At 30.4% G+C, this 17,097-nt stretch overlaps 1 protein-coding gene across 1 annotated transcript in view; it reads right to left on the bottom strand.

Annotated features, from left to right (window-relative positions):
- The window catches only part of LOC107439264 (lamin Dm0), a gene marked incomplete at its 5' end in the record, with an annotated part of 31,875 nt that extends 18,618 nt beyond the window's left edge, over positions 1–13,257 (bottom strand). Inside the window, 4 exon segments of the mRNA XM_043051211.2 lie at positions 7,664–7,834; positions 11,020–11,169; positions 12,314–12,446; positions 12,922–13,257. Coding sequence (XP_042907145.2) covers positions 7,664–7,834; positions 11,020–11,169; positions 12,314–12,446; positions 12,922–13,257 — 790 coding nt within the window.
- Positions 13,258–17,097: the final 3,840 nt, after the last annotated feature.

The raw sequence follows: 17,097 nt of genomic DNA, 5'->3' as shown, positions 1-17,097 counted from the left end.
AGAAGCAGTTATTCTATTGCAGGAAAGTACAAGCTTGAAAATTTGGAAAAATACTGACTCAGAAAGTTAATGCTAAGAATAAAACTAAAAGCACTCATCATATAAAGCAAATACATTCCTTGTACTTTCATTGATTCTTTTGTGTAATAAATGGTTCTTCAATATTTATAAATATTTAAGCAAATAATATTATTATGGACTTCAAAGTTAGCAAAAAATCAACCTTACCAAATAAACTATAACAACAATTGGCCCACCAAAACATGGAAATAAAATTTTAAGTAAATTAAGGAAGAAAGCAAATTAAAGAGTCATGATAAAACTTTTCTATAAAAATCCTGCTATCAAAACTCATTCATAAATCACTTTCATTTAAGAACATGAATGGACAGATTACTGGTTAATTGTTGACTATAATTTATTCACTATTAACCAGTGTTCTCCCTAAGCATTTTTCAAAGGGCGGCCCGCCCTGCCTGCCCCTTTCCCGAACTGATGCGCCCCTCATTGCCCTTTTTATCATAAACAATCCGCCCTTTTAGAAAAATTGCCGCCATTCTCGCTTTCTTCCCTTATTCCCCACCCCTCCAAAAAAGAAGTCATTTTTCTTTCTTGGAAAAGGGGTATTGCTGGCTTTCTGTGACAGATAACGGCCGATAAGATAATCTCCGTGAAGGGGGCGGAGATTAACATGATAAACGTGTTTTGAACTCTTTACTTAGCCAGTTTGCAAAAGCTTATTATAAATTACTCTATCTTCTTATCTTTCTTGAGTTAGCCACTATTTTGTCTTAGTGAGGAAGAAAAATATGCCGTCCAGCGAAAGAAGAAAACGACAGCGTGATAAAGATTTAGGGAAAATTAGCCAAAATTGTAAGAAATTAAAAGATTTCTACTTTACCAGTTCAAAGGTAAGTTTCTAATTATTATTAATTGTTTCCATTTGTAAAGATTTTTGTTCCGTTCGATAAACGCAGTAATTCCTTAATAGGAAGATATATAGGTCCAGGAACGGCCTAGTCAGTTGCGATCACACGCGATTTAAGCCCCGCTATTGTTTTACTGTGCTATTTTTTGTAAAATTTTTATTAGAGGTGCCACTGTTTTTTTTTTATTATTACATATTATGTTATTTACTTAAATCTAAAATATTACACACACGCGGCGATAGTTTTATAACTTGCTGAACGTGCCCATAAATATCCCGCTAGTTAACTATGCTGATTTTATACAACTTTTATCGAAGGTTCAGCTATAATGTTTTGTTATTTTTAAATATTTTTTTATTCATTAATCATTTTTAAAGTTATCTATAATTAGATTCAGAATAAAACGCGCAATATGTCGTAACACGTGTGCGTCAAGTACCGAGTTTTGTTTAATTATTTTTCTTCTATCCTAATTATTTACGTTCTTTTGTTATTGTTTTTTCTTTAATTAGGACTTATTAAATAAAGTCCAAAATAATACGCGCACGTGAAGAATGTTTTATGACTTGCTGTCGTAAAACGTGAACATAAAGGTTCCGCTATTTTACTATTGTGGTTTTATGTAAATTTTATCGAAGGTATATTGTTTTGTTAATTATTTTTAAATTTATCTATAATTAGATTCAGAATAAAACGTGCAAGCTGGGGGGGGGGTTATTTTACAATGCGATGTTGTAACACGTGCGCGTCAAGTATCGCTATTGTTTAATTTTTTTTTTTTTTTTTANGGAGATTTTTCACTGCGATACGCGTCAAGTACAGCTATTGTTTAATTTTTTCTTTTTTCTCATATGTCGCTCGCTACGTCGTTTTGTTATTGTTGTTTTTTTAATTTTAAATTCAGAATAATACGCGTTTTACACTGCGATGTTGTAACACGTGCACGTCAAGTACCGCCATTGTTTAGTAATTTCTTTTTCTTACTTTCATCTAAAATGTCGTGTTATTGTTGTTTCGTTGATTAAAAGTTATTTATAAGTTATCCATAATTTGATTAAAAATGAAACATGCAATATTTTACACTGCGATGTCGTAGCAGATGCGCGTTAAATCCTGCTATTGTTTTATTTAATTTTATCTGAATTTCAAACTTTTATCTGAAATGTCACTACGTTATTTTGTTATTGTTGTATCTCAAATTTAAAGGCGACGCAAACGGGTGCTCGTTTTTAATACTGATAGCTTGTTCCAATTTTTAGAAATTGCTGGGGGGCACTCCAAATTGGTTAAAAAATGTCAGAATGATAGTTAGCGTATGTGGGTTTTCTTTTCTTTTTTTAATTATCTTTATTTCCAGAGCTGAAATTAATAACAAAAACGAGGCTGCAGAAAGTGAATGGGATTAACATGTGGGCGAGGGCGACTACGAGATTTATAACAAAATCACAAGCTGATTTGATGTTATTAAAAAATTAATCTGCCGAAAAGTATACAGATTTTATTCAAGAATTTGCTACTTAATTAAAAGCTAAATTCTAAAATGAATATAATTTTGCATTGCGTTTTGTCATAAGGTTCGATAAATTAAAAGTGCCCTCGTAAAATAGAAAGAAAGGTGTTAGATTTAACTTTTAAAATGAGTTTTTCGAAAATAATTTTGCCGCTAAATACAGGGGTGAAAATATTCTACGATTTTTCCAATTCGTGTAAATTTTTTTTAAATTTCGTTTTTAAATTGTAGCATTATTAATATTTGTCTTGACAAAAAATAATAATAATTTAATTTTACTTTTGTGTTAAAAATCAAAAAATTTAGTGAATTTAAATTATTTTAAAAGTTATGAATATAATTCAGGTATTCAGGGGTGATTGTGAGTCCAACTCAAAAATCCGGAAAATTTCTTGAGTAAAATCATTAAACATTAAAGACGCATACCGCCTTTATAAATTTAAATCATTGATATTTTCAAAACATTGAATTCTAAATAAATTATATACAGCATAACTTAAATGAATAATTATGTATAAGTTTATTTTTATTTCTAATCACATTTATTGTTCTACCAGAAAAAATATTTACAAATGAAAGATACCAAGTATAAATTCTAGTTCTTCTACTTGGGCACTACAGCCTTTGACAGGTCATGGCCGTACCAAAAAGTTTTTGCCATCTTGATCTATTCTGTGCTATGGCCTAGTTCTAATATTTTTAAATAAAATATGCAAGAATTTTTATACATAAATGTGAACGATGATTTCTTGAAACTTCGGGACCTAAGATTTCCGGAGTGCAATTTGGGAAAAATCCGGATTTTTTCCGGAGCACAATCACCCCTGGTTATTTATTGTCTGCGTGAAAATTGCATTGATTTTCCTCTTTTTTTTCATATTTAATTACTAAACCACATTGTTTTCCGTTGTTATTATTACAGACTTCTGCACAAAGTGCAGAAATTCAGCAAAAGCTACAAGATGTGACGGATATACGAGATGTGCCAGATGAAATTAGAGATGAGCCAGCTGAAATAAGAAATGTGCCAGATGAAATACAAGATGTGACGGCTATACGAGATGTGCCAGATGAACTTAGAGATGAGCCAGCTGAAATAAGAAATGTGCCAGATGAAATACAAGATGTGACGGATATACGAGATGTGCCAGATCAATTTAGAGATGCGCCAGGTGACATACAAAGTGTACCAGGTGACATAAGAGCTGTACAAAATCCAGTTGAAATACAAAAGGCGCCAGAGCAGGAAAACAAGGGAAGTAATAGCAACAGTAAGCATAAAACCATCTTTGATGTGAAGTGGCTGGAAATTTTTAAGTGGTTGCGGCACAATGAAGTTGAAGGTAAGGAGGTGTTGCATTGTAGCCTTTGTATAAAGCATAACTGTGGCCACCATAATGCTTGGGTTAGCAAAGGCATTACAACAATTCGACTCGACAAAATTAAAGAGCATGAGAAATCCCAGCTCCACACATCATCAATATCTGCCGAACTAGCGGAAGAGAATGAAGATAGCGACACAATAAATTGTGAGTCTGAGGAATTTGCTGCTGTTAAAGCTGCTATGCAGTGTTTGAATTTTTTAATACAGCACAATTTACCTCACACTACTTTGTATGAGCCTTTCCTTAAGTTTTGCATGGATGTCCTGAAGAGTCCAGTACTTTTGCCTCTTCAGAAAAGTAAAAATGCTCATTATAGGAGTCAAAGAGCTATGTATGAGTTTTTGGATACAATGTCTTCTGTTAAGAGGGAAGATATCATAGAAGAAATCGGCGAAAGCCCATCATTTTCTCTACTGGTTGATGAATCTTCCGATGTCAGCAACAGAAAACACATGGCAGTTGCCGTGAGGTACCTGAAAGATGGCTGTGCAAAAATGGCATTTGTTGCGGACAAGCAAATTAAGGACGGTAAAGCTGAAACTATTTTCACAGAACTGCTACCAATAATAGAAGACTGTGGCAGCTTTAAAAAGATGTCCAGTTTCACAAGCGATGGCGGCAGTGCAATGGTTGGCAGACATGAAGGAGTCGCTACAAAAATCAAAGAAAAGAATAAAAAAATTATCTCAATGAACTGCCTCAATCACAGGTTGGCCTTAGCCACGAAAGATAGCTTCAATTCTTTGACGCGATTTGTTAAGTTTGATGAAGTATTAAATAGTACCTATAAGTACTTTAAGTCCAGTTGCACGCGGACAAGTTTGTTGGTGACTGTGCAAGATGTATTTGGTGTTGCCAAAGGTACAACAATAAAGAGAGCCGGTTTTACTCGATGGCTTTCGCATGGCAATGCCATTAATTCTATTCGTAAAAATTACAAAGCCATCCTGACGAATTTGGAAAATACTGTAGCATGCGGTGAAGAAAGTTCCAGTCTGGCAGGGCCAAGTGCTTCAGGACTTCTAAAGCTGTATAAGGATTTTGATTTATTTCATATTGTTCATTTTATGTGCGACGTACTGGATATACTTGATAAACTTGATCTTTTTTTCCAAAGAAAGGAAATTGATCTAGGTTCGATTCAGATAAATATTGAAGGGGCTATACGAAGCCTCAAAAAGTTGAAAAAGAAGCCTGGGGGTGCATTTTGCAGAGGCATTGAAGAGAGTGCTCGCAAGTTGGGCATAAATGCACCAATTGAATCTAGCAGTGGCGCATTTTCTGCTGATGCCCGTAGGTTTATAACTTATCTGGTAGAAAATATGGAGGCAAGGCTAGAAAGCCAAACAATTGTCTCTAGTTTGGGAGTGTTAAACTTGGATAAGATAAGAGCAACATCATTTCCATCAGCTTATGGAAATAGTGAAGTTCTGGAGATGTCAGAGCATTTCAGCATTGACGATAGTGATCTGTTAGAAGAGTGGGATGACTTTAAGACTTTTTTTTTATCGCCAGACTTTGAATGTATGGACTTGAGTATAAAAAATTTATGTGCCACTCTCTGGAAGTCTGAAAGCATGATTGGGGACAGATTTCCTCTAATCAAACACTTGTTAAATGTAGCATGCTCTATTGCAGTTTCAAATGCTGAGGTAGAAAGAATTTTTTCTGCAATTAATCTTATTATTACAGATAAACGAAATCGCTTGCATGTTGAGACAACAAGCAAAATACTGATGTTAAAGATGAATGAAGAAGTTGATTTCACAAAGTCTGTAAAAAAGTGGTTGCGGGGGAAAAGAAGGCGCATTTTCAATAAATAATGTGACTTAATTTATAACAATTATTCTAACAGGGAAGAAAATTCTTCTTATCATTTTTTTAGGTTTTATTTTATTCTATTCATTGTTATTTATTTAAAATTGTTGTAAAAATTGCATAAAGTAACAAAAATAATACTAATAATTCGCACATACATTTTTAAGACTACTATCAGAATCTGGAGATATTTTAGTAAATGCAAAGACAGAGCTAGCTAAATTTCATACACAAGTTTTCTTTAAATTCAAATATTTTTAAATAACATTCAAAATTTTTACTAAATTTTTCATCAAATAAATTCCTGATATATATAATATTGTAAAAAAGAATATTTTAATCATGGTTCTCTCAAGTGTATTGATGATATTATTTATTAATAGAATTTTTTCTTCCTTTGAATTTTAAATGTTAGTTTTTTTCTAACTCGCTATGATTCTATGCATTTTGAGTTCATTATTTTTTTTTGTGTGTGTGTATTTTTATGTACAGTAAAGAGATTTTTTTTTATTATCTTATTTAGCTTTTGTCTAGTAGTTTCTCAAGTTATCTCATCATATCATTTTTTAAAATATATATATAAATTTGCTTAAACATATCTCATATCATTCTATGTAATGTTACTGAATGAGTTCGAAAGTATCATTTATAAGCTCAAGAAGTAAATTTAATTTCCTAAAAATCATTCTTTACTAAATACATTACCTGAAATAGCCTATTATGTTAAGTCTTAACTATCTAGTCATTAGATGTCATTCTTAACTTGTTGTAAATTTTTTTATCAATTTAATAATAAAACAATCGCTTAATTTAAAAGGTTTTTCCAATTCCTTACAAAAACATTTATAAAGAATCATTTGTAAATATAAAATTAATTTTCCTCACAAGTTAATTTCACTTATTATATGTGAACAATAGTGAATAGTTTAACTCCATTTTATGATATAAAAAAAGAAAGGTCTGCTCTTATATTTTTATTTATTCCACAAAAAAAGAATCACATCTACTTTTTCTCAATAAAATTGATATTTTTCTTTGAAAGCACTGTGTCAGTCTGTTTTTTGAAAGAATACTTTTAACACCCAAACCTTGAATCACACATGCATATCTATATTTTGTTTATAATGCTATTCCTAATTTTTTTCTATTGATTTAATCCAGAAATGCCTCCCATTATTTATCTTAATAAGCTTGTGAAAAAATGAAACTTGCTATAGACAGAAAATTATCCATGATTAGCGAAAGTCTTGATTAACATTTTTTTTCTTTCTTTTTAAATATGAGCTAAGCTCATATTAGTCACAAAATATACTAAAATTAAAATTTTTAAGTACTGCATTTTTTCAAATAAATTAGTTTAATCAAAGAAATTAACAACAGATTAAATTAATGAAGAAATTAATTAATTTCATAGATATGCAAATGCCAGCTCTTTTGTGTCATATTGGGATTAAAANATGAATGGACAGATTACTGGTTAATTGTTGACTATAATTTATTCACTATTAACTTTATATTAAATTTACCATACTTATTTTTTTTATATAAATGATTTGCTTTTCTAAAATAGCAAAAATTTTATTTTGTACTACAAGTCTACTCTATAAATGCAAAATACCCAGGTTTTAATAACTTGGGGTAAATACCCATAATTCATACATATCTAGGTGTTTATCAATTTTATTAAAAAATCATGTTATGTTTTTCTTTAAAATTCTGTACAGTTAAAGCACAATTCGGTTGTGTTTAAAATTGTCAAAAGTTATTTATTTCCTCTGAAGAAAAATTTATTTACTTAAACAGGTAAATTATTAGAATTATATAAGTTTTCTTTAGTTGAGAGTGGTTTAATCGCCTTTAAATTCACATTTCTGACTAGCATTTTTGCCTGTGCTTGGTATAAGTGGAGGCCCTGTATAAACTAATAAAGATAATAGAAATCATTCTTTGGAAATATGTAATAAAGAAGACATAGAAAATGTTTCTTATCACTTCAATTAAAAACAGAGTAAAGATGTTACCTTTGATTCATACAAAGCTTCAATCTCATCTCTGTTAATATGCAGCTGAGTTTCATATTGTTCCCGTAATTCTTTTAAAGAATCTGCAAGCTTCTGTTCATAACTTTCAGTTAACTTAGAATTTAACTCCAAAATTGCAGTCTCTTTCAAGTGCTTAGTTTCACTAATCTCCTAAAATGAAGAAAAGAAAATTTCTTTTTAAAACCATCAAATATTAAAATTAAAAGGCCCTATTACCACCTTAACTAATTTTTTGTTAGTTTAGAAAGAAAGAAACAAATATGGTATTAATTTTCTTCTAGATCCTAGGTAAAGTGGACGAGGTGAACATTTAGAATCATCAATGCATTCTGCATTAATCAATTTTTTACATTTTTTAAAAAATTGCTCGAGAATTTTTTTACCGACCAGCATAATGTGCTCATGTGTCATTTTTTTTTTTATCTTTAAGTTTGTTTTAGAGATGTAAAATTTTACAGACCTCACACTTTAAAAACTGCTATAATAAAAATATATATATTTATTTGAACAAGTGAAATCTATTAAACATGGCAATTTATATCTGGAACACATTAATATTAATGTTCCTAAATAGTTTTCAAATGCAAGTAGTTCAATAACTATAAAACAACTGCAACTACACCTTTAAGCACAAAAATATGCACATAATTTAAATGATCAAGAGCATTGGAATCAAAAACCAGCGAATTTATCTATTTCTGTTTGCTTTACAAAATGTAAAGTTATTGTGGTTTAATTTTCTGGCTGTATGATGAATTTTTACTGAAATATGAAAATTCTTCAATAACTTTTTACATAATTAACCGTTTTCCTGATTATCTCGAGTACATATATATTGCAAATATTTATCATCTCGAGAAAACTCGGACGTAGCAGAATTCAGTACATTTTGTTTTATCACGTTTTTAATCGGTCGGAAACAAAAAACATGTTTTTGCTGTCATTGGAAGTTTGTCAAGTTTTATGTAAGAGTTTTGGTGTTGGACTGCACACGTGTTTTATGCGACTGTCCAAACGATGGTTGCTAAATTTACATAGCAATAAAAGTTCTAAAAAATTACATTACCCTTCACTGACGTTTGAAAAGTATCATTTTGTGTTGTCCCTTGTTCTAAGAACTATCATACAAAGACTAATATTTAACTTTTTTCATTTGCCCGAGATCATTCAAAATAATTGGTAGAGTTAATAATGAAAAACGAGGATCTGAACAAGTGCACAATTAGTTGACATCTTAAGAGAGGAGTCTCACGTTATTCAGTAAGCTTCACAGTATTTCTATTTTCTTTTTTCCTTCAAATTGGTTTGAATATAGTTTTAAGGATGAAAAATATTGTAAAAATAATTACACATGCTTTAATTTGTAATATAATGGTAGTCATAAATCAAACTTCTTTTTAAAGACACTCACAGGAGTTTCCTTTTAAATTTGCATGTTTAAAAGGATTTTAAGGACAATCGACATACTTAAAGATTTAATATACACTTTGACATATACAGTTTAATACTGAGCTCTTTATACCTCAAACCACCAGTACATAAATAGTATCTTCTCTAATCATCACACGAAATGATTGAGACTGAGTGAGGTCTGTATGTCACAACAATATGCAAATTGCTTGAAGTGTAAACAATTAAGAAACCTCTCTATAGTTCAATTAAGTTAAGAAAACACAACTTATGGTAATCCTGAACATAATTTTAAAAAACTATTTTGTAAGCATGTGTTCTGACCATATATTATATATATATATATATACAGGGGTCTGTCCAGGAGAAAATTATGACCGTTTAGCAGTACCTTCACCAATTCAACTTACGGAAAAAGGGTAGTTTAGCAAAATACTTTTAAAAGAGCAAGTTCTAAGATCCCCTGCCATATAAATTTAAATTTTTGTTGTCATATCCCCACAAATGAAATGATGAAGCTGTCCCTCGGTAAAGTTTACAGAAAGTCGAAGTTCACAATATATTATTTTACACGTTTTTCTAAATTTATTCCAATAGAACTTTTTTTTCTGTATGACCCAGTCGAAAATGTTCTCAGTATGGAGGCAACTTTTAGTGTTGTTAAATGTATGCTTTTATTAAATTCAAGTTGAAATTTAATTATGGACAATCAATTTTATGAATATTTAAATTTTAAGTACAAAATTTTACAATAACAGAATTATTTTTGAACATATGGAAAAAATATAGAGAGAAATTTACCAGTCATGAATAATTTTCATGCGTAGTGACAACAGGGTGCGTAGCCAAATCTTTGAATCAAAAATAAGCACTTTTTAAAAACTTTTCAAGCACTTTACAAAAATTTTCAAGCACTCAAAAAATTCATATTCAATCAATGATATTATTGAAAAACANAGGTAAATTTTTGTTGTCGTATCCCCACAAATGAAATAATGAAGCTGTCCCTCGGTAAAGCTTACAGAATGTCGAAATTCAAACTATTATTTTAAACATTTTTCTAAATTTATTCCAATAGAACTTTTTTGTTCTGTATGACCCAGTCGAAAATTTTCTCAGTATGAAGATAACTTTTAGTGTTGTTAAATGTATGTTTTTATTAAATTCAAGTTGAAATTTAATTATGGACAATCAATTTTATGAATATTTAAATTTTAAGTCCAAAATTTTACAATAGCAGAATTATTTTTGAACATAATATAGAGAGTAATTTACCAGTCATAAATAATTTTCATGCGTTAGTGACAATTTTTGAAAATATTTCTAGTACTGTACTTTCTTGTACTTTCGTGTTGATTTTTGAATATAATTTTCACAAAAACCTAAACAGACCCCTGATTTATAAATAAACTTAAACATTCAGCAAAAGGACAGAATGTCGAATATTTGTTACATCCCTACTTTTTAAGAGTGACTATCTGTTAACAGTATCATAGGAAAGACACATTTTGATTTCAGTCAGATGCCCTCTTCTCAAAAATTCTGCAATAACTTCAGAACTTACAGCTGCAACATCTCATTAAATCTGCCCACAACTAAGTATGTGCACCCTATGTTTTAGAACTGCCATCTAGAATAATATAAATGCAAAAGGACACCTGGTACTAAATTCCCCATACTCTAGAATTAGGGGGCGGGGAACAATTTCAGCCCATCAAAATTTGTTGTTAAAGAACTGTTGCCAGAGATTGTAATTATACTAGCTAGCAAAAATACATATTTCATTCTTCTTAAAAAAAAAAGGTCATTTTATTCATACATGTTTAAAGAAATTTCTATTTTGAATGGAATAAAGTTAATAATAAACTAACATTTTTGTATTGAGAAAAATACTAACATTTGCCCATTAGCAGACCAATCAATACCTTTTGATGGACGGATTCTTTAAATGCCAACTCTTCTTTAGAACTCTGATATCTGTTTTGGAAATCCACACGAGTTAAAGTTTCATCATCCAAATCTTTCTTTAAGGAAGAAACTTGTTGAGACAATGTCTTGATTGTACTCTCTAAATCCTTTAAGAAACGAACACACATTTAACATAGTAATTGCAGGAGAAACATTTTGTGACAATTTCATCTCTGTTGGTATTTTAAAAATTAAAGAAAGAGTTCAGGTAAACCATCAAATGTTGAAATAATGTTTTCAAAATATCAAAATTTAAACAAATTATGGAACGATAACTTCACAAAGTAGTCATGCAATAATTTGTTTCTATTTTGTTATATATATATATATATACAGTATTAAAATTCGAAGTCTAGAGAAAAGTGAAATGACCTAGAGTAAGACATTAAGTTTCAAATGTTGAAAAACTATTTTCAAAATATTGAAGTGCGAACAATTTGTTGGAGAACTTTCCCACAACTTAATCCCAAGTAATTCACTCATAATTTGTTTCCTTTTCGTTGAAGTTCAGTATCTGAAACTTCAAGGTCATACCTTTATACACAAATATTGTTCGCGAATAATTTTTTACTACTATACTAAGAAAAATATATGCCTCTTCAAAAAAAGTTTGCATTTTATTAATTCCCAGGAAAAGAATTTCTATGCCTTTTCCTACAAATGCAAACACTATTTAAAATTACAATCACATAATTTAAAGTCACAGATAATGATAACGCACAGAGAATGAAGCCTGAAATTGTGAATCTCTTACAAAATGCAGCAGTCTTGCATATAAGAGTGCAAGAATCATCAAATTTAGCTCAGTGTATGAACTTGCAAACCAGCAATATATAAAATGATTTCATCAAACACATATAATGAAATAACGGTTTCATACGCTATAGTAAGTTGTAATGGGTTATAGTTCAATGAAGTGTGAGAATGTTGAATGGAACAATACAGGTAAACACCATGCTGTTTGCGGCAAAAATCAACATGGTAAAGAAAAAAATCTTATATTGCAAAAGTGAAAAATAATAACATTTTAAAAACATCTAACGAAAAAATCACCTTTAAGAGCTTTTAAAAAATGAAAATGGGCACCTTTAAGCACTTTTCAAAAACACTACGCACCTTGTTATTCAAAAAGTTGGGATTCCACCGAAAGAAGGCTAATTTATTTAGAGCTCTATTGAATGTAACTTCTTTCATATCATGTCTTTAAAGTTTAGAAATGCTTTCTACTTAATAAGTAATAATTGTACTAACTCTACATTGATTTGTACATCTTCTGTTTTCCGATGTTAAAGTTGACACTCTTCTTTGCAAATCTTGAACCAAAATATCACATGATTTGATTTGTTTCTCTGCATTTGTCAGCTCTTTCTCTTTCTTAAATAATCTAAATAAAAATCAGAAACTAAATAACTGAAAACATGTACAAAAATATAAGGACTACTGGCCTTAAATTTAATTTTTGAATTATAGTTATTTTACTACATAGGAAACTAAATTTCCTTTGCAACTCAACAAAAAAAAAAGTTTATACTATAATTTTTTAAAAATTGTTTTATACAAATTTTTTTATACATAGACTTATGTGCCCTCTTTCTTAGATTAAAGACAAAATATTTAAAATATGAAATAAAAAGACTAAGCAATATTCGTATATTTAAAATCATTAATTTTATTAACTTTTTAGTAGTTGTGGACCCAATATATGTTTATTAGTACAGATGCACTTCAATGTAAGTATTTCGAAAACCAATATTTCCATGAAAAAATAAAAGTTTAAAACACAATCTAAATTAAAATTGTGCGTAAAACAAAGAAAACATACACAATTTAATATTCCAAAAAGTAAATAAATACTTTACTTCGTTTTCAGTTCATCCACTTCTGACTTGAGCTTCTCATTTGAAATCTGTAATTTAGCTTTCTCCTTTGCTGTATAATCCAACAGTTGACGAACATCAGTTAATTCTTTGTCATAAACAGTTTTTACTTCAACGACGGCCTTTTGAGTCGTTTCTTGGGTTGTTTGAATAAGTGTGCTTAATCTATTGTTTTCGCTTTCAAGATTTCGGACGGTATCTATATAAGTGGCCAAACGGTCATTTAAACTTTGCAATTCTTCTTTCTCTTGAACTCTTGTTATACGCGTGGGACTGAGACGAGACCGTTCGCCAGCGCTGCCGGCCCGAGGCGAAGAGATGCCGGTAGAGCGACGACTCATTTCTACCGGTCGGCGAAGCAAGTCAACAACAAAGTGAATTTCACTTCGATTCGATATTTCGAAATAATGGAACAACTATCTCACCGGCCGCTGGTGTTACGTTCACCTACGAATTTGCGGCGGTAACTCAAGAGTAGGGAGCGCCAAAGCTATTCTCACGCCAAGATCACGCCAGCAACGTAACTACAAAACGTAAAGTCAGGGGCTCCGGGAACTTATATTTTTAGGAGGGCGAAAATTCCTATTTTTCCGAATGAAATTTCGAATTTGAAATGAAAAATCAATAATATGTATATCTTTCTTTAGTTTTAATAAAAAAATATTAGTCGCTAGTATTTTCCCTATGTGCTAATTTTCCACCAACATGTTACTGATTTAACGACTTTATACTTAATTATTCTAATCAATGAACTGCGATTGCACAATGGGATAAGTTTGAACTATTTTGAAGAGCTCGGGATCTATCCCCAGCGGCGGCTTGAAGACAATCCAGCTTCGAATCGATGAGTATCATTTTATATTGAAATTAAAGTAAAGGCTTCCTGTGCGCAATGTGCTGACCACATTGTCACAATCAGCAAGTGCCACATCCTCTATGAAACACTTGACAAGTAAAGGGCTGAATGCCTTACTTTTATTATTTTAATCAATAAATAATAGACCATTTGTTTAAAAAAAAACGTTACAAAATTTATTGATTCGCAGTTAAGATGCTGAGGGCGTAATATTTTACTATCCCAATCAAATGATTTCGTAATCTCGTCGAATATCAGATAGAAATAAAATAAGTAGAAAGATAATCAAAAGCTAAGCTAAAGCTTGTTGAACTTATTTAAAATATATTTGTTGTGTTTAAAATGGGCTACAGATGGCGCAGAGCTGAAGTCTACCTTATGGGAATACTTCTCGTGCTTTCACCAAATAGATTAAAGAAGTTTATTTCAAGAAGCTATACGGAACTCAAAACTACATTAAACATAGCTCTTAAAGAAAGTGTCGTGGTAATTTTAGAAAATGTTTTTGAGAATTGTCGAAATGAAATTTTTTTTTCTTAACAGTTTCGAGTGGTGGAAAATTAATTTCTATCTCTGTCTTTTTTTTTCTTTTTTTTAAAAATTCGGGGAACCTCAGAATCTTAAAAGGGCTCTTAAAAATGCTTTGCTCCAGAATCCGCAAAATCGAACGATTGGTGGCTTAACTTTACCAATGATGTATTCTGTATCTCTTTCTTTTATAAAGATAATAAAGAAGAAGAATAAAGATAATGATCTAGATAATAAAGATAGTAAGATAATAAAGATAATGATCTTTGGCCAAGATAATGATACTAAAGATAACATATTATAATATTACTAATAAAGAACTTTACTTCATATTAGGATTTATTTATGTATTTATTTTTGTTTTGCTGCCTACAAAGTACTGGAAGTTTTTGCAGACAGGTACCGTTTATTTTGCAAAAATAAATAAATAAATAAAATGTTTAATATTTGGATTAGTTAAACATTATAAATTTGGAAAAGATGCTATCCTGACAAATTATAAATATCTCCTTGAAAGTCTTCGCATCTTTTCAATTCAATTTTCTTTTTTTTTTTTGTTGACCTAATGCCTCTCAAAGGCAATGAAAAAGGTAAGAAATTAAAATTACATATTTTAATTTAATTTTATTTTATATAATAACAAATTTTATAAATTAAAATGACGGATGAATTAAAATTTTCCCAGTTGAAGAGATTGCGGTACATCAGTCGCACACTTTCTCTGTTTATACCAACCTGAATGTAATTTTTCTTTTGTGTAATTATGAAAGCGGAACCTACCTTCCGAAAAGAAATATCTGTATCAACTCTTTTCGAAATATTAATTAAAATTAAATCGAAATATTAATTGAAATTTTGATTAAAATCAATAATTATTCTTTTATTAATCTCTTTGATTTGTTGTAAATTAAATTTTTTTTATACAAAAGAGACAATTTAGTGTATGGAGCACAATTTTGTTAAACTTTAAAATAAGAATTTCAATTGAAATCAATAATTATTGCTTTACTAATCTTTTTGATATGTTGTAAATTAAAAATTTTTTGTATATAAGAAACAATTTAGTGTTTGAAACACAATTTTGTTAAACTTTAAAATAAAAATTTTACTAAAAATCAATAATTATTCTTTTACTAATCTTTTTGATTTGTTCTAAATTAAATATTTATTTTTTATACAGAAGAAACAATTTAGTGTTTGGAAGAAAATTGGAGTGATACAGTTCTCTTTTGCGATTCCTAAATTCCATTCTAATCAAGACATAAAATAAATAAAGGATGAGTCATAATCTGTTAGAAGAGGGGCCACGCCCTCGAATCTCTTGCTACACACCCACGCTCAATAAAAGAGAACAAGAATGATGAATATGAGGATGAATTTAAAGATGACGTCATTTCAGTTTTCAAACACTTATAACCTGGAATCAGTTGGAGGAGGAAGAGAAAAAAAGAATACAACTTGAAATATTATTCAGAGCTTAGAACTTGGTTTTGAAGTCCGGTTTTGCTTTTTGGTTTTATTTTCTCTTTCATTGGTAATAGTTATTTTTAGAAAAGTATACGTTGCTTGGCCATCGCTGGAAATAATTAAATGGATAAATCTTATTGACTGATTTCATGTTCGTTATCACTTATTCTTTGTTCACGTTTACTAAATTTTATTTGAACAAAGCCTTTTTTTTATTTTTTATTATTATTATTATTTTTTTTTTTTTTGCATTTTGAATTATTTTATGCGTTTATAAATTCCTATCGCAGTTTCTTCCCCATCCACATTTGCACGCTGTTTGGAGAGGATCCGTTTTTTTTTTTTTTTTTTTTTTTTTTTTTTTTAAAATTTTAGCTGTTAAAAGAATGAAAGGAATGTTTCCTAACGATTATTCTACTTTTTTTCATTTCATCGCAATTTACGGTGATTCTTTAATATTCAGTTTAATATTATTAACATCATTTGGCAGAATTCGCTTTCTTTTCCTCTCGATTTCAATTTTACCAGAATTATGTTGTTTCTCGCAATATGTTTTACACATATAATGAAATAACGGTTTCATACGCTATGGTAAGTTNTGTCCTCAAAATGAATAGTGTCAGTTAAATAAGTTGAAAAAAATTGTAAAAGCTAAGTTTCAGGGCACATTTGTTATTTAAATTCCTATATCGTGGGACTTGAATCAGGAAATCACTAACACCGATATAAATAAGGGGGAAAAATACGATAAAGGAATGAGGGAATACACAGGGCATAAATAATATTAAAAAAATAATACGCTAATTGTTTTACACATAAGTATTTTCTGGTTAATTTTAAATCCAATTAAATATATCTATTTATTGAATAAAGTAACTGAGCAAAATGGAGGGGCACAAAGAAAAAAATCATACTCAATACATAAATTGTTTCTCACCCTGTTCAATTTTTAACGAGGACCCATACCGCACACCCTCGGTCCCAACGCAGACTATTCCAAGTGGTCACCCACCTGCACACTGACCGCAGCGGATGGGTGACCACTTTGATCGGCTAGCGTAGGTTGTTGTTAATTTACGTCACACTAGAGCTGCACAATGGGCTATTGGCGACGGTCTGGGAAACATTCCGGAAGATGATCCGAAGACATACCATCACAATTTTGATCCTCTGCGGAGGGGATGGCTCCTCCGCTTCGGTAGCCCGACGACCTGCGCGCGAAGTCGAGCACTTTACGGTAGCACAGTTTAACGAGGACCAATACCGCACACCCTCGGTCCCTACGCAGACTGATCCAAGTGGTCACC

The sequence above is a fragment of the Parasteatoda tepidariorum genome, chromosome 4, assembly GCF_043381705.1.
Source record: "Parasteatoda tepidariorum isolate YZ-2023 chromosome 4, CAS_Ptep_4.0, whole genome shotgun sequence".
Taxonomy (NCBI): Eukaryota; Metazoa; Arthropoda; class Arachnida; order Araneae; family Theridiidae; genus Parasteatoda; species Parasteatoda tepidariorum.
This window is presented reverse-complemented; position numbering and strand designations above follow the sequence as displayed.